Here is an 18,591-nt window from a genome sequence, read left to right on the forward strand (position 1 = left end):
TGGTAGCGTAGGGCCTGAGGAGGGAGTCTACAAAATCTCCCCACTGTATTTTCCAGTGAATGCATCCGATGAAGTGAGCTGTAGCTCACGAAAGCTTATGCTCAAATAAATTTGTTAGTCTCTAAGGTGCCACAAGTACTCCTTTTCTTTTTGCGAATACAGACTAACACGGCTGTTACTCTAAAACCCAGACTGGAATTTGGGTCCAGTGTAAATGGCTACTTGTTATCGCAAAGACATGTGTCTTAAGGGAACTGCTAAATAGCTACCAAAGATGGGTCTTTAAAGGTGAACAAAATTGCACTGGAAACCTTGGGATATCTTAAATTTGTGGCTGAAAACAGTGCTGTACATTAACAGTGGCCTCTGGTACACATAGGTACATTGAGTGTTTTAGGGACACCAGCAAAGGGATTGGGTTACAAATTTTCCACATTAAGCAAACCCCTCTCTAGCTTTCAGTATTGCTTGTGAAATACTGAGAGAGGCTGAGAGAAAGGGCGAAAGCCAGACACAGAGTAGGTATGTGCCATGCAAGTGTACTTCACACAACTCTGCCAATGCATCTCAGTCCTTATCTGTAGTGCCACCCCCACCCTCCACTTCTTTTCTAGACCTGGACTCACCCCACAGCCCTACAGCTGTACTTCAATCCTGATTTGCAGTATTCATGCCCCCCCGCCCCGACTCTGCCACGTGCCACGTCTGTAGCACCCCTGCTGTTCCATTCCTAATTACCTATACCATTCTGGCAATAGCCCAGGGGTTCTGTGGAAGCCAGACTATGCCAGTTCCTATACCCATGTTCACACCCTCACCCTACTTTTGTGCCCTCTCAGTCTGATGACTGCTTCCAGGGAAGTCAGAGAGAAAAAGGTCTGATTGAAAAACACTAATTGCCCCTTGTTATTTTCCATGCCATAATTTGTGTGGAATGAGATTTCAATCAGTTGTCCAGCTCAGGCTGGTTTTGACTAATCTTTATAATGATGAGAGGCTTAATTATAGATTTCTCTAAGAGCTCCGGGTGGAGTCTAGGCCCAGCAGACTGCCGCTTACTGGTTCACTTCCTCGGGTGGGTGGGGAGGAAAGATAGAGAGGCGATGTCTTGCTCCTGCTCTGGATTGGGGGGGGGGGGGTTGTAATGGAGGGAGACTAAGAAAGGACAGAAAAAGAAATTGAACAACAAACCAAAGTCAGAGAATCCCCGAACACAGTGAAGTTGAAGAACAGGAGTGCTGGGGTTTCCAGCCTGCCTATGTCTAAATAAATCCAGCGTCCACTTTTCAGCAAATACATAGTTAGAAGGTAATTCTTTAGTCTCTTTTCACCTTTGTTCCTGGTTTTGTGTCCCTGATTTCTCCATCAATTCAGTGCCACTTCATTTTGTGTAGTGTCTTTTCTCCCAGCTTCTTACCCAAACATTCACGGAGTTAAATAATCCCCCACCTCCCTCTGCTATTGTTCAACATGAAGCATAGGCAAAGTTAAGGGGAGATGCTATCAAGGGAGATCTAAAATGTGATAGAGAACTGGTGATAAGGAAGGGAGGAGCAAGAAGGCTGGTCCAGACTGAAAGAAGTTGCAAAGGAGGAGGCCTTCTCACTGACAGTGCGAAGGTGGTACTGAGGGAAGGAGTGCTAAATGAGCCAAGGGAGCAGGGCAGAATGCTAAAATGAATGGGATCTCGGGGAAGGTGTTGGAGGGTGGCATGTTTGCCTTGCTTTCCACATTTGAGAGCGTGGACGCAGAATGCTGTGCATGCTGGAGATGAAAGGTTCTATTTTATTCTGTTAGGTTCTTGTATAGCACGTATTACCATAGTGTTTGAAGGACATTGGGAAGGACACTTTAGATACCAAGGTGAAAAGTATCTTGTAAATACCATAGATAAGTAGACTGTAGAGCTCATGCTCAAATAAATTGGTTAGTCTCTAAGGTGCCACAAGTACTCCTTTTCTTTTTGTAGAGAAGGGGACTCCAAGAGGAGATGAAGGTTTGGCTGAAAATTTCAGCAGGGGCTGAGTTGTGGCCTTGGGCATTATATGAGCAGTATTGTGGAGGTGGTGTGGTTAGATTTGCAGATACAGGAATGATTGCAGAAGGCGCAGTGTAGTAAGAAGCAGGCAGGCTAGAGACATGAAAAACAGGATTTTAGGGGGGAAATTGGGGTCTTTTTGGATAAATAATGATTTGCAAGTCAGTCTTGGTCTTCATTTTGTTGGGATTTCACCAGTAGCTCTCCGTTAAAAGCATTAGCCCACATAATAAAGCAATTTACTTTGGAGGAAATGCTTGCAATGCACCAGAGGGCAAAGTAGCATCGGAAGCTGACCTGCTAATAAGAGAGTGAACTGATAATATGTGTCACAGCTCCAGATTAATTGTCTTAATTCATCTGTATAATTCTTCTTACAGTTTACAAACAAGAGAGTACTCTTAAAGGTGAAATAATGAGGAGTAGGACTGGGGGGTGAGGTGGGGAGGGGGATAAAGGCTAACAGGAAAACCAGGAAGTCTCCTCACTTCAAGAAGACTCTTATTTTTTCAAAGGCATCCAGACAGCTTGTGGGGCATCTTTTGTCAGTCTGATCAGACCTGGGCTATTGATGTGTAGCTGGGATCTAGTTATACAATGGATCAGAGGAATAAAATGTTTCCTGGGTGTTAGACAAGTGATTATTATTTGTGCAAGACTCTGAATTTGAGCATCTATTTCTCCATCCCCCAATTTGCTAGGAAGCGTGGATTTAAGCCTCCCCCTGGCCCCATGCCAGGAATCGATTTCTTTGATCCATTTGCAGGAACTGGGTCTCAGCCAACAGCCCATATCAATAGACCTAATATAACCCAGTTCTCTTGTGGCCACCAGTGAGACTGCCCCCTGGAGACCTGCCTCAAGATAGACTTCTCAGGGTGGGGAGCTGTTGGGTTTACTGGCAAACTCACTTGTTTACAGTTTCAATCCATCTCTTTCAACCTCTGGACTCATTAGCTTTTCCTCCCTACAGGAAAATATAAGGCCAAAATTTTTTTTTAAAAAACCCCACCCAAAAAACCAGATCACTGCACAACAAATCAGAGACAAGGGGGCAAGGTGGTTGCAATGTATTTGTACAAAAGAAACCAGATCCAGATCAATAGCAAAGAGAGAAGCAATAGAAAAATACTCCAGGTTAAACTCAAAAAGTCTGGGCTTTGTTACAATCTGGAACTAACTCATTTAGCACTTGAGGATTTTTACCCCAAATCAGGGCAAATTCAGCAGCCTTCTGCTGTGAGCTGTTCTTTGTGTATGAGCCCAAAACAGAAATCTGATATTAGTGAGTGTACAAAAAAATCCATGTGAACACAAACCCCTGCAACCTGAAACCGTGGGGATTTGCACTACTCTAGAGAAGAGGCACAGGAGACTCAGGAGAAATAGAAAACCAGACAATCCAAAGGGAGGAGCTGCTGGGGAGCTGAAAGAGCTCTTAGAAAAGCATCTGTAGTCCAGGCCAAAAACACATAAATTAAATTAAAGTTGAGACTCTCTTGACCTTTAAAGCAACCTAAGCAAAGTGCTTGAGTTTAAAAATCCCCAAGCCCTACATGCTAGAAACTCAAGAACGTCACCGTTAAGATCCAATTTATAATACCATCTCTAACTTTGCCCTAAACCCTGTCCACTTACAGCCCAGAAACTCTTCCCTGCTGCCCTACAAAACTGAAGTTTGCCCTGCTGAGCGCATGAATTCCAACAGGATGCTCTTTAGTTGTAGAACGGGTTAACCTACACCAGCCCTTCCAGCCTACACCAGCTATAGCAGGATCTCTGCTAAATAACTGTAAAGTGTCCAGACCAGATCCTGGTATTTTTGGGATTCAGACCTTGCACTGAAAAGGGCCACCAAGTTTGTCAGGAGGTGGTGCCCATGTGATGATTCTCTGCCTTCTGCCAGTGTAACATGCAGGGTTCATAATGAGTGGTCAGAGGAACCGGGAAGACTTCAGGAGTATCTGCCCTTCAGATGACATTAGTCATTTATTGACAGACCTGAAAGAATGGAGAGCATGTGGCAATTATGAGCTATCCAGAGGTGATAAGCAGGCCTACACACATGGCAGCTTCCCTCTCACCTCCCTTGCTCCACGACATCATCCCTTTGCATATGCAGCCCAAAAATTTCATTGGCCATTGTTGTAGCCACATCACATTGCAAACTCTTTTCTGATCTGCTGCCAACGCTCTCCCCTTGGTCTCTCTCGAGTATTCTTCATAGACTGATAGATTCCAAGGCCAGAAGGGACCATTACGATAATCTAGTCTAACCTCCTGTATAACACAGGCCATAAAATTTCCCTAAAATAATTCCCAGAGCAGATCTTTTAGAAAAACATCCAATCTTGATTTTAAAATTGCCAATGATGAAGAATCCACCATGACACTTGGTAAGTTGTTCCAGTGGTTAATTACTGTCATGGTTAAAAATGTACACTTATTTCCAGTCTGAATTTGTCTAGCTTCAGCTTCCAGCCATTGGATCATATGATACCTTTCTCTGCTAGATTGAAAAGCCCATTATTAAATATTTGTTTCCCATGTACGTACTTATAGACTATAATCAAGTCACCCCTTATCATTCTCTTTGTTAAACAAAAGAGATTGAGCTCCTTACTATCATTCTCTTGGCTTTTCTCTGAACCCTCTCCAATTTATCAAAATCCTTCTTGAATTGTGATTGCTGCTGGAATATTGTGTCCAGTTCTGGTGTCCACAGCAGTGCCAAATACAGAGGTAAAATAACCTCTCTACTCCTACTCAATATTCGTCTGTTTATGCATTCAAGGATTGTATTAGCCCTTCTGGCCACAGTGTTGCACTGAGAGTGACTTTTTCAGAGTCTCAGCTTCCCAGGATAGAGTACCCATCCTGTAAGTAGGGCCTACATACTTTGTTCCTAAATGTGTACATTCCCATTTAGCCATGTTAAAATGCATATTGTTTGCTTGCACCCAGCTTACCAAGTGATCCAGATCACTCTGTATCAGTGACCATTCCTCTTCATAATGTACCACTCCAATTTTCGTGTCTGCAAACTTAATCAGAAGTGATTTTAGGTTCTCCTTCAGGTCATTGATAAAAATGTTAAATAGCATAGAGCCAAGAAGTGATCCCTGTGTGGTCCCACTGGAAACATATCTGCTTGATATGATTCCCCATTTATAATTATGTTCTGAAAACCTGTTAGCCACCTTTTAATCCATTTCATGTGTACCATGTTAATTTTATACCATTCTGGTCTTTTGATCAAAATGTCATGCTGTACCAAGTCAAACGCCTTACAGAAGTCTATTATGTAATCACTATTACCTTTATCAACCAAACTTCTAATCTCATTAAAAAAAAGATATCAAGTTAGTGTGCCAGAATCTATTTTCCATAAATCCAAGTGGATTGGCATTAATTATATTCTTGCATCTGGGTTTCTGACTACTTTTTCTCAAGTATAGTTACTACACTTTTCTAAGATGACTCTCATTTTCTTTTTTCTTACTCATGTTAAATCTCTCTAGGTCTGTTTGGATTGTTCCTTTGTCCTCATGAGTATTTTGCAACTCCTCCCAGACTAGCATCATTTGCAAATTTTATAAATGTTTGGGATTATTTTGGTTATAAATCTGTTAGACTCTGTTAACGTAGCTTTAAAAAGCAGCCACAGCACCCTGAACTGAGAATTTCTTTACTTTTTCCAACCTTAATAAAAATTTAATTTATTTCCTACTTGTATGCCTGGACAGACTTTGCTTCTGACTTCAGTGCAGTTTCTGTTTGATTGGTGGTGTTTATGAGGTTTAAAAGTTCTGCAGCCTTTGCTGGTGGAGCTTAAAACTTCTATGCTGCTGCAAATGTGCTTCTCAGCTCTCACAAGTTGGTATCTGATGTGAGTTGAACAGAATTATAGTGGGGGCCCCACAGACCTTCGCCAGAAAAGCCTGTCACCCCTATGAACTCCCCCCCCCCCCATTTGAGGCTTTACAAAAGTGGTAAATTCCACCAGTATAGCCATAAGCACATGGAAGTTAGATGCTTTACTGGTATATTGCTTGCAGAGGTTACAAACTTTATGGCAGAGTTTAGGATTAAATTAGGGATTAAAATAATCAAGATTTCACACAGTTTAGAATCCAGATCCCATAGTGGGAACCAATGAAAAGGCCCCTTTTTGACTCTTTGCTCTGCCAGAGTATCCAGAACAGAGAAACCTCTGCAAATAGATAGCAATCTTACACCCCCACTTCAGAAACACATGAGAGAATGTTCCTTCCACCACTTTTCCCATGCCCAGAAATGTCTGCAATTTCTTATGGGAAATGGTTCAGTGTTTTTCCCTTTTAACCATGATTTAAATCTTGGTCATGGAAATCTCGACCACTTTGGGTCAGTTTATACATGACTTGGGCACAAGACCCTCATGACAGACCTGGCCTATAGGTCAGAACTTCCAACAACCACGTCCTGCTCCCTTACAGGAAGTTGGAGTCTAGTATTAGGCTTGGGTGATGAGATGCCACTGCCTCCTCCCTGTTCATTTGTCCATGTGGTGAAGACTCAGCCACTGAAGAAGTTAAGCAGAATTATTTCCTGTAGCCTCCAACCCCCCGCCTTCTTGGTATTGTTGGCAGGAGGTGGAGAGTTGGGGCCAGATTTTTGGTCCTGCTCCCACCACTTTGTGCTGCTCAGATAGCAGAGAGTAGCTGGATTCTGGCCAAAAGTAGCCAACAGAAAATCCCTCTGGTGGATGGGAGCTCCCCTCTAACATGAAGCCAGCTATTGTTCCAGCTATTTCACACTGGCATAGAGTTTGTGCCGGGGGTATGGATGTGTCTTTGTTCCACTGATCCTCCACTGTCCTAAGTAAGAGTGTGTTACTGGAGATTAGAAAATGTTGGCCTTTTGCAGGAAGAAGTCTGGTATTCCACAGCTATGTGTGTGGGGATGGGGACGAGGGTAGGGGAAAAGGGTGACTTCTTACAGACATCACCATGAATAACGTGCCAAAAATTGGTATGGGAGCTTTAACTGCACATATCCTGAGTTTTTGCCATTTATATATTATTTCTGAATTCGAAAATTCTGTTAAAGGGTGTGTTAAAGGGCAGTGTTCACTACCTTAATGTTATAGTGAGAATACTTTGCCTTCTCTAGCACTATCTATCTAGCAGCCTTTCCAGCTCCTAACATTGCTCTTAAGAGTGTGTTGAGCCATTAGCAATCCAGCCATTTCAGGGAAGAGGGGGAGGATAAAAGGCAGGAGAAAAGCTAGTAGAGAACTGGGAGAACTCCTAACTCCCATTAACCTAACATCACTGCCTAGAAAGATAATGCAACCAATATTAATAGATGGAATCTGTAAGCTTCCAGAGCCCAGTTCTGCCCTCATCTAAATCTGTACAGCTCCATCCAAAGTCAATGGGATTTGTGCACGCGTGTCTAACGGCAGGATTGGGTGTGTAGAGGCTAACAGCATCATGAGCAATAAACAACAATGGGTTTATGAAACAAGTTCAACAGCCGTTCTTGATACAATTAGATAATTAGTGGGCAAAGGCAATACTGTGGATAGACTGTCTGACTTTACTTAGGCATTTGACATGGAGCCATACAAGATCTTATTAGGGAAATTAGATCCAATTGGTTTGGATGCAAATCCTGTGAAATGGATCGCAGACTGGCTGACAGACTGTAAAGGGAGGGGTGAGAGAAGTTCTTTACCATGCTCGGGATGAAATGTTCAAAAGGTCCTGAAAGAGTATGTGAAAGGCACAAGTTGTTATATTCACAGACAGTCCCCAAGCTGGAAGGTCCTGGAAACAAGTACCTAGCAAGTGAGGAAGCTGTGCTAGAGGGGTTTGGTAAAATGGATAGAAATTAGAAACATGAGGCTGAAAATGGCAGAATCCCCTGTGCTAATGGAAGCAAGGTGGCTAAAGCTGTTATGTTCAGAAAGACCAGGGTGGGTTAGTGCAGAGGTTCTCAACCTTTTTCTTTCTGAGGTCCCCCCAACATACTATAAAAACTCTACGTCCCACCTGTGCCACAATAATTGGTGTTCTGCATATAAAAGCCAGGGCCGGTGTTAGGGGGTGGCAAGCAGGGTAATTACCTGAGGCCCCATGCCACAGGGCCCCCCACGAACTATATTGCTCAGGCTTCAGCTTCAGCCCCGGGTGGCGGGGCTCAGGGACCTGGGCTTCAGCCCTATGAGGTAGGGCTTCAGCTTTTTGCTCTGGGCCCAGCGAGTCTAATGCTGGCCCTGCTTGGCGGACCCCCTGAAACCTGCTCAAGGCCCCCTAGCGGGCCCTGGACCCCTGGTTGAGAACTACTGGGTTAGTGGTTACCAAGTGATAGCAGCCTATAATGTGATCCAACCGCTAGAAAAGCCAACACTGTAGTGCACGGCCAGGAAAGAGACTCTCCACAGAGCCCTGGCATGATTGCACTTGAAGTTCTGCATGCAGGTCTGGACACCTCACTACAGGAAAGACTGGCAAATTGGAGAGAATCCAGAGAAGGGCAACAAAGATGCTAACAGGATTAGAGGGAATGACCTATGATTAGGAAAGGTGAAAAGAACGAAACGCTTAGAACCTCTAAGCTTGTTACATGGGCACAGAAATAGTAACGGAGCGTCCTGTGCCAGGTCGGAGGAGAATTGGATCAAGTCTCTCTCCTTTTATATTCCCAATAAGACCAGGAGTACTTGTGGCACCTTAGAGACTAACAAATTTATTTGAGCATAAGCTTTCGTGGATACAGCTCACTTCATCAGATGCATAGAATGGAACATATAGTAAGAAGATATATATACATACAGATTTCAGAGTAAAAGCCGTATTAGTCTGTATTCGCAAAAAGAAAAGGAGTACTTGTGGCACCTTAGAGACTAACCAATTTATCTGAGCATAAGCTTTCGTGAGCTACAGCTCACTTCATCGGATGCATACTGTGGAGAGCACAGAAGATCTTTTTATACACACAAACCAACATACAGAGAACATGAAAAGGTGGAAGTTGCCATACCAACTCTAAGAGGCTAATAATTAAGATGAGCTATTATCAGCAGGAGAAAAAAACTTTTGTAGTGATAATCAAGATGGCTCATTTCAGACAGTTTACAAGAAGGTGTGAGGATACTTAACATGGGGAAATAGATTCAATTTGTGTAATGACCCAGCCATTCCCAGTCTCTATTGAAGCCCAAGTTCATGGTATCTAGTTTGCAAATTAATTCCAGTTCAGCAGTTTCTCATTGGAGTCTGTTTTTGAAGCTTTTCTGTTGCAAAATTGCCACCTTTAAGTCTGTTGCTGAGTGACCAGAGAGGTTGAAGTGTTCTCCTACTGGTTTTTGAATGTTATGATTCCTGATGTCAGATTTGTGTCCATTTATTCTTTTACTTAGAGACTGTCCGTTTTGGCCAATGTTCATGGCAAAGGGGCTTTGCTGGCACATGATGGCATATATCACATTGGTAGATGTGCAGGTGAATGAGCCCCTGATGGCATGGCTGATGTGATTAGGTCCTATGATGGTGTCACTTGAATAGATATGTGGACAGAGTTGGCATCAGGCTTTGTTGCAAGAGTAGGTTCCTGGGTTAGTGTTTTTGTTGTGTGGTGTGTGGTTGCTGGTGAGTATTTGCTTCAGGTTGGGGGGCTGTCTGTAAGCAAGGACTGGTCTGTCTCCCAAGATCTGTGCAAGTGAGGGATCATCTTTCAGGATAGGTTGTAGATCTCTGATGATGCGTTGGAGAGGTTTTAGTGGGGGCTGAAGGTGACAGCTAGAGGTGTTCTGTTATTTTCTTTGTTGGGCCTGTCCTGTAGTTGGTGACTTCTAGGTACTCTTCTGGCTCTGTTAATCTGTTTTTTCACTTCATCAGGTGGGTATTGTAGTTGTAAGAATGCTTGATAGAGATCTTGTAGGTGTTTGTCTCTATCTGAGGGGTTGGAGCAAATGTGGTTGTATTGTAGAGGTTGGCTGTAGACAATGGATCATGTGGTGTGTCCTGGATGGAAGCTGGAGGCATGTAGGTAAGTATAGCAGTCAGTAGATTTCCGGTATAGGGTGGTGTTTATGTGACCATTGCTTATTAGCACAATAGTGTCCAGGAAATGGACTGATTGTGTGGATTGATCCAGGCTGAGGTTGATGGTGGGATGGAAATTGTTGAAATCATGGTGGAATTTCTCAAGGGCTTCTTTTCCATGGGTCCAGAAAAGCTTCAAAAACAGACTCCAACGAGAAACTGCTGAACTGGAATTAATTTGCAAACTAGATACCATTAACTTGGGCTTGAATAGAGACTGGGAATGGCTGGGTCATTACACAAATTGAATCTATTTCCCCATGTTAAGTATCCTCACACCTTCTTGTCAAGTGTCTGAAATGGGCCATCTTGATTATCACTACAAAAGTTTTTTTTTCTCCTGCTGATAATAGCTCATCTTAATTAATTAGCCTTTTAGAGTTGGTATGGCAACTTCCACCTTTTCATGTTCTCTGTATGTATATATATCTTCTTACTATATGCTCCATTCTATGCATCTGATGAAATGAGCTGTAGCCCACGAAAGCTTATGCTCAAATAAATTTGTTAGTCTCTAAGGTGCCACAATTCCTCCTTTTCTTTTTGCGAATACAGACTAACACGGCTGCTACTCTGAAACCTATTCTCAGTAAGGTAACCAGACTCAAGCAAATAGCTGCTGTTCACTTTGTGAACTTGCAGGACAGGTGGATCTATTTTGCAGTTATTTCTGCTGTTCAGAATGCCTCATTTTGTGCATTTTGCTGCCATCACTTTGAGTCAGCTTAAAAATAACAGGTTTCAGAGGAACAGCCGTGTTAGTCTGTATTCGCAAAAAGAAAAGGAGTACTTGTGGCACCTTAGAGACTAACCAATTTATTTGAGCATGAGCTTTCGTGAGCTACAGCTCACTTCATCAGATGTTTACCGTGGAAACTGCAGCAGACTTTATATACACACAGAGAATATGAAACAATACCTCCTCCCACCCCACTGTCCTGCTGGTAATAGCTTATCTAAAGTGATCAACAGGTGGGCCATTTCCAGCACAAATCCAGGTTTTCTCACCCTCCACCCCCCCCCCACTAATTTGTGGGGGGGGGTGGAGGGTGAGAAAACCTGGATTTGTGCTGGAAATGGCCCACCTGTTGATCACTTTAGATAAGCTATTACCAGCAGGACAGTGGGGTGGGAGGAGGTATTGTTTCATATTCTCTGTGTGTATATAAAGTCTGCTGCAGTTTCCACGGTAAACATCTGATGAAGTGAGCTGTAGCTCACGAAAGCTCATGCTCAAATAAATTGGTTAGTCTCTAAGGTGCCACAAGTACTCCTTTTCTTTTTTTAAAAATAACAAACATTCCTGGTCCAAAGGGGGGATTTTTTTGTTAGGAGTGTTCATGGAACCTATGGAAGGTCAGAATTTGTCAGGCTTTGCTCAGCACATGGAGCTTTTTGGGAGACCCAGAACAGTGCTAACCCTGGGCTGTGATGGGATGCACAAATTGTGCCATAGACCAGAAAATAAAAATATAGGCTCAGTTAGTAACAAAGATGTCCTGATTGCCAGTTCTGTTCCTCAGTGGCACATGCAGCCTTTTACTCCAAGTCACTGATGCAAATCTGGCCTAGTCAGCAGTCACTAGTCATTACTTATTACCATCTATTGGCTAGTCGGTGTCCCACGTGAAATGGCTTGGGGAGGACTCAGTCTAGATCCTAGAGGACTGGTGTCAATATCTCGAAAACCACCATCACAGGTGGCACTATCCGGCCCCTGTGTGTTGGTCTCAGCACTGAGTCAGAGGACTGAACTGGGCCAAGGAGACTGAGCTCCCCTCACATTCCTCCAGCACAAGAAGGCAGCACATTGATGGGTCAGCATGTAGGGAAGCCCACCCTGCCTCTATTCGTGGCCTTCCTATGCTGGAGATAAACAGAGGCCTTCAGTCTCCAGGTTTGTCAGTCCTTTAAATACACGTTTGACTATTAGGGATTATGATTTTGAGAAGTGGCTGCAAACTAGAGTCATCTCTGGGCTGGGTTACGATTGGCCCAGACAGGGGCATGAAACCTAGATGAAACCTCACTTAAAAGCTATTTTTAATAAACGAAGACTCAGTATGGGAATAAAGTAGAAGATGCTTCTAAATGTTCCTGAGTCTCAGCCAGAGAGAGTATATCTGGATTTTCTTGAACTATTATGGGGGAAGTCTCACTAGTACTGTTCTCCTAACAGTCACAACTCTATTCCTTCTAATAGGGGTTTGCTTTATATTTTTGAAAGCTACCATTAGACTGTGTTGCAGCAGACTGAGTATGTTTCCTATGATTCATGTGGAATGTGCTCTTCCCAGGATGTGGGTAGCTACCAGCTCAGACACAATATCAGAGTATTCTCCATCTGTTTTGTTAGCCTCTGATGCTGTCTGTCTTCCATTAGGGGTGTTTGGTGCCTGACTATGGGGTACGCTAACCTGGTTGTATTTCATTTCTGTGTTTGGCTTATATTTTCCCAGACCCTTAATTTATCAGCTTTCAGTATCCTTTTCCCAATTCATTGAAGGGTCTAATTTGTATTCCTGGGGGAATTCTGCATGACTGTGCGTGCACAGAATTCATGGCCCCCGCAGATTTCTTTGCTTCCCCACAGAAAAATGACTTCTGACGGGGAAGCAAAGGGAAGCCACAAAAGCGGTCATGCGCCCCTCCTTGCAGTGCAGACAGGTCAGTTTGGGTGCCTGGAGCAGCCAGTAGAGACATAAATCACCAGCAGGACAGGAGGGCTGGGCAGTCATGCATTTGAGAGAGAGAAACACTCTGTCCCTCTCGCTTGCTATTGTGGCATACTCATCATGGAGGGGCAGGGCTTTGGGTGTTTCTGGGGAGGTAGGCATGTCCCCTCAGGCAGAGCAGAATGTAGCAGCTTGCCTGCTTAGTGAATTGTTCCCATTGTTCTTAGTGAATTCCCCCAGGAGTATAAAACTGGTGTAAAAAGTTTAAGGCTCCTTTACGTTGCCAGAGTGGTCTAAAGGAGCCTTATTGTAAAGGACAGGGTGGCCTCATAAATACTTATGGTGCTTTAGTGATTAGAACTGGTCTAAATTTTTGGACCGAAAAAATTTCCTATCAAAATGTGCTCCATGAACTGTTTGCTACTGACCTTTCTGGGGATGGTCAGTAGCCAATATAAATTGTGAGTTTGAGTTCCCAGCCCTCCCTTGTTCTTCAGTTGCCTATGATGTAACACTGAGCATATTTGTTGACTAATAATTAGAAGTAAAGGGTCAATACTAGCTACATTACTATTAGAGGGGATTTGTGGGATTTCCTCCAATGCTCCCCTCTCCCATTCTTCATCCATTGGATTGTAGTTTACATAAATTACCAAAAAAATTGAAACCAGAGTGATTATATGGTGTTAATTTAACAAATAAAATATGCAGAATTTTGCAGACTTTTAAAATATTGTGCACAGAATTTTATTTTTTGGTGCAGAATTCCCCCAGCAGTAAATTTGCCTTCCTTTGTCTCCCCTTCCCCTTAAGCATGTGAATTACAGTCTTCTTAAAAGAAGAGGCTGGGATTCTAATTCACCTGTTTGAATTTGGGAATGTGGCTCACATCCCAGTCTGATCTTTTTCATAATCCCCAACATAGTGTGGGGGCCTTGCCTATATGCACAGCATCAGTCCCTCCATCTGGTGTTATGACACAGCCTGTTCTCACCTGTGAGCTCCTTTGTGCAATAAAAGGCAACCAACATTGTTTTTTGGTGTCTCTGCCTTCCATTGTGACCCTCACCTGATGATATTGTGCCAGCTGCTCTTCAGATCAGAGCTGCATCTGGACTCCTTTCACAGTGGTGGTCAGATAGAGTGAAGCCGGGAGCTTTCAGCAGTGTGATCACAGCTTTCATCTTTAATACAGAGATGTGGCCATGGAGGATAGAGGTGGGTCTCAGCATGCAAAGCTGTATTTTGACCAAAACAGACAGGTAGCTTTGCATGCTGAGATCTGTGGTTGCTGTAGCTGCCCTCTCTACTTCAGATGAATGCAGCTGCAGTCAGCTACATTTTTGCAAACTTTTGATGGACCTTAGTCCATTGTAGTCCTCTGCTGGGCGAGGCTTGGGTTGGCCTTAACTCTTCAGATCTTGTCTCTGAGTGGGACTAACAGTTGGGCTCCTCTTTAGTAACCCTGGCACAGAGGAGCCCATCAGGCCAGGTATGGGAGATGCCTGCCCACACTCTTGAGGTCAGAAGTCTCAATAGGTAACAGAGTTGTTGGCAGATCTAGATCAAACATATTGGGCTAAACAGAGAGTAGAGGAGGGAAAATTAGGAGAGACTTGGTTACAATGAGGTTATGAAGATATAGGATCCTAAAGCTGCTGCATCTCCAATGTGTAGCTGCATGTACATAAATACACAGGCATGAAGCACATACACATTGGAATAAGTACTCACCTACTCATGCATACTCTAATTTTGGTACATGAGAGAAGCTCTGTCGTGTTGTCTCTTCTGGGTTTGACCTTCTGATGGCTGGATGGTGGTACATTTAACAGGTACCTGGGCTGAAATTAAAAACAGAATGATAAAATACCTAGATGATTAGGGTATGGCAACCATGAAGGAAAATTATGTGTCACCGATCAGTTAGAATTCTTTGGGCATGTCAACAAATTAGTGCACACAGGACAACGAATTGCTATCATTTATTTGGATTTAAAAAAAGCTTTTGACAAATTCCTTCACAAGAGGGGAAACTCAGTAGTTCTGGAGTGAGAAGTTAAGTACTAGTATGGATTAAAAAGTGTCTAAGAGGCAGAAGACAAAGGGTAGGAATAACTGATTAATTTTCAGCATGGCAAACGAAGGTTAACAGTGGGGTGCCTCAAGGTTCATACTTGGGTTGTTTAATGGGGAGAGCAGTGAGTTGGCAAAATTTGCAGATGACATAAAGTTAGTTATTTAGGTTATTCAAGACCAGAGAAGACTGTGATGAACTCCAGAGAGTCCTAACAAAGCTGGGTAAATGGGTAGCACAATGGCATATGAAATTAATTGTTGACAAATGTAGGATGATGTACGTTAGAAGGAATCATTCAATTTTTCATACACGTTGATGGATGTAGGCATAGATCTTGCTGGGCATGAGTAAACTTGCACATAGCTTGATTTGAGTGCAAGGTTAAATTGTAAACAAGGGTGTGACAGGCTGTGTGCTGGAGATGGCATTTTCGGGCTATTTGAGATAAGTGGGAACACGCTGAACTGATAGGCTTGAAAGGTAAATAAGGTGAAGGACATAAAGCAATTTCTCCTTATGTGATCTGTGTGATGGCCAAACCAATCAGGTCAAGAAATATGGATGTTAGTAGTTAGGAAAAATATATATAAACTGTGTAGTGTGTGACATGATTTGGAATTGTAGTATCACTCTGTTTCTAAATCCCTGTGTCTGGCCCTGGCCTGTGTGGGCATAGGGTACAAGCCTAAGTGATGAGGGGACTTGAACTGAGTTTTTGGATCCCAGAGAACTGGATGAAGTGTTCTCCCAGAACTGGACGAGGTGTTCTGGATAAGCTGTGTAGAAAAGGTCTCGGATGGAATCCCAGCAATGAGTTCTAAATTAACTGTAATAACTCAGAAAAAAGACTTAAGCATCATTGTGGACAACTCAGTGAAAGTATCTGCTCAGTATGTAGCAATGGTTTAAAAAAAACCAAACAATGGTAGAAGGTATAATAAATGGGATGAAAAATAACACTGAAAATATATAATGTCCTTATATGAATTGGAGATTCATCCTGATCTAGAACACTGGGCTACACCTGCAGCTGGAGAATTGATTTCAATGTAGTTATGCTGATTTACATCAGCTGAGGATTGGGATCATTGAATTCAGTTCTGGTCACCCTCTCTAAAAACAAATATAGCAGAAATGGAGGAAGTTCAGAGATGGCTGATGAGACCAATGAAAGGCCTGGAAAGACTTCTGTATTAAGAAAGATTGAAAAGATAGTGGGGAAATGAATAAGTGGGGAAAATGACAAAGGTACACCAAGTAATGAATGACATAGAGAAAGTAGATTGGGCACTCCTCTTCACCCTCTCACAACACAAGTATAAAGGGTCTTTTAGTGAAATTGAAAGGCAGCAACTTTAATACTGATACAAGGAAATAATTTTTCACAAAGTGCACAATTAACTCATGGAACTCACTGCCACAAGATATCATTGAGGCTGACAGTTTAGTGGGATTCAAGAAAAGATCAAACATATCTATGGCTAATTAAAATATTCATAGATACTATAGATGAGGTTTTGTTTGTTTGTTTGTTTCTAAAAAACCCTCAACAGTTGGGAGGCTTTTACAAACTGTTATCTGCCAGCTTCTGAAGCCTCTCTTCTATAGGATTCCCAAATGTTTAAGAAAAAAAGAAAAAGGTGAAAAAGAAAACAGTGGGCATAATAACCCACTTTACTGCAAGGGAATTTGCAAACAGAAGGTGTCCTCTCTTGTTGATGTCCTACTATGGAATCTGCTAGTAAACTCTGTTTGCCTGGAGCAGTGTCTGGGAATCCCAGATTGAGGGATCCCGCACCTCATCTGACACCACTACAGACCTGCTCAGTTCCTGATCTTCACCTGTCCTCCATGGTAGTGAACTCCTGCTCTGGATAGATTATGACCAGCTGGCACTGCTAACAACATAGCCGCTTCAACAGATTGTTCACTGAAATTTGGGACTGTCTCAAAAGGTGACCTACAAAAAATATCATGGTGCTTACTTACCCATTGCTCAGGTCAGTGGAGAGTAGGGAGGCAGCTCGTAACAAATTGGACTGATGTCCATTAGGAAGTCAAAGGGAGTGGGTTGAACTAGACCAAAGGTGGGAATGGGATGGACTCTGTGGTGACTGCACCCTGCCTGATATTTCTGTGGACTGATAAGTTTCCGTCTTCCTACAGGCTGCTTGGCAGAATGTCCACAGAGGAGCGGCATCTCACCTCTAGCTGCGGATCCTTCATTAAGACTGAGCCGTCCAGCCCATCTTCTGGCATTGATGCCATCAGCCATCACAGTCCCAGCGGCTCCTCTGATGCTAGTGGTGGCTACGGCATCGCCATGGGTGGCCACCCAGATGGCCTGGACTCCCCACCCATGTTCAATGGTGCGGGGATTGGGGGTGGGTCCTGCCGTAAGCGCTATGACGACTGTGCCAGCGCCATCATGGAGGACTCGCCCACCAAGTGCGAGTACATGCTCAATGCCATCCCCAAGAGGCTGTGCCTGGTGTGTGGGGACATTGCGTCTGGCTACCACTACGGCGTGGCCTCCTGCGAGGCATGCAAAGCCTTCTTCAAAAGAACAATTCAAGGTACAGTGTGGTGGGAGAGGGAGCTCACACGTTCACTCCATGGGGGGCTGGGTTCCTGTGGTTGAAGAAGCTCTTGTACTCCTGTGGCACTTTAAAGGAGAGAAGGACAAGCAACAAAAATACACATAATCTATCCTCTGCTCCCCAGCACAGCTCTGCCAAGCCTCCTCCACCTCTCCCCCACCCCTGGATGTGACCCAAAGCCTTTATACTTGGTGACTCTGGGAAGCTTTGCTAGGTTCCCAGCTTTCAACATCATCATCACACGTGGCAAAGCTGTTTTCAAAATGTTGCTGCAGGAAATGTAATTCCAGGGAGTTCTCCAGTTTTGCAGTGAAGAGGCAGCACCCCTCCCCACTCCTGGAGTCACCCACTGATTTGTAGCTGGCAGGGGGGTTAGGGTTTACTCTGGGAGGGTATTCGTTTGGCACAGGCTCATCTGGAGAGCAGAATCCCTGCCTGCTGAGGGCATCAGGATAGGGCTGGGGCCTTGTTAGTAATGTTATGCATCTTGTGGGGAAAACAACAGTGCTCCAGGAAAAGAGGTTTTCACACAAACCTGTCAATCCTGTTTGCATCCGTTAAGTTCTGAAGCACTATAGGCCTCATGGAGATGCTGTATAGTGCACGCAGATACGGAGACACACTGATACCTCTCCCTTCTCAGCAGCACAGCACATGGTTGTAAAGATTTAGATGAAGATTTTCAGATGCTGGGGGTGGGGGGTTTAGACACCCAATTTCTGTTTAGTCTCAGTCAGAGTTGCAAATTCCTTAATGTTCCTCACACATTCTTGTTAACTGCTGGAAATGGCCCACCTTGATTATCACTACAAAAGGTTCCGCCCCCCCCTCCCCCCCCCCCGCTCTCCTGCTGGTAATAGCTCACCTTAAGTGATCACTCTGGTTACAGTGTGTATGGTAACACCCATTGTTTCATGTTCTCTATGTATATAAATCTCCCCACTGTATTTTCCACTGCATGCATCCGATGAAGTGAGCTGTAGCTCACGAAAGCTTATGCTCAAATAAATTGGTTAGTCTCTAAGGTGCCACAAGTCCTCCTTTTCTTTTTGCGGATACAGACTAACCCGGCTGCTACTCTGAAACCTGTCATTAAGTGGTTTTG

General features: G+C 43.7%; 1 protein-coding gene and 1 long non-coding RNA gene across 4 annotated transcripts in view; one reads left to right on the forward strand and one right to left on the reverse strand.

Moving 5' to 3' along the window:
- ESRRB (estrogen related receptor beta) overlaps positions 1–18,591 on the forward strand; it is a 170,573-nt gene that overhangs the window by 98,524 nt on the left and 53,458 nt on the right. For all 3 annotated transcript variants that reach the window (XM_075129794.1, XM_048855573.2, XM_048855571.2), the window contains one exon: positions 17,053–17,462. In XM_075129794.1, the coding sequence (XP_074985895.1) occupies positions 17,053–17,462 (410 nt within the window). The remainder of the gene's footprint in view (positions 1–17,052; positions 17,463–18,591) is intronic.
- Positions 3,678–17,200, reverse strand: LOC142072564 (uncharacterized). Its single transcript, XR_012669006.1, has 4 exons — positions 17,092–17,200; positions 14,541–14,650; positions 5,008–5,082; positions 3,678–4,039 (listed from the first exon to the last, which is right to left on the reverse strand). It is a non-coding gene; the product is annotated as an uncharacterized LOC142072564 (long non-coding RNA).

The sequence above is a fragment of the Caretta caretta genome, chromosome 6, assembly GCF_965140235.1.
Source record: "Caretta caretta isolate rCarCar2 chromosome 6, rCarCar1.hap1, whole genome shotgun sequence".
Taxonomy (NCBI): domain Eukaryota; kingdom Metazoa; phylum Chordata; order Testudines; family Cheloniidae; genus Caretta; species Caretta caretta.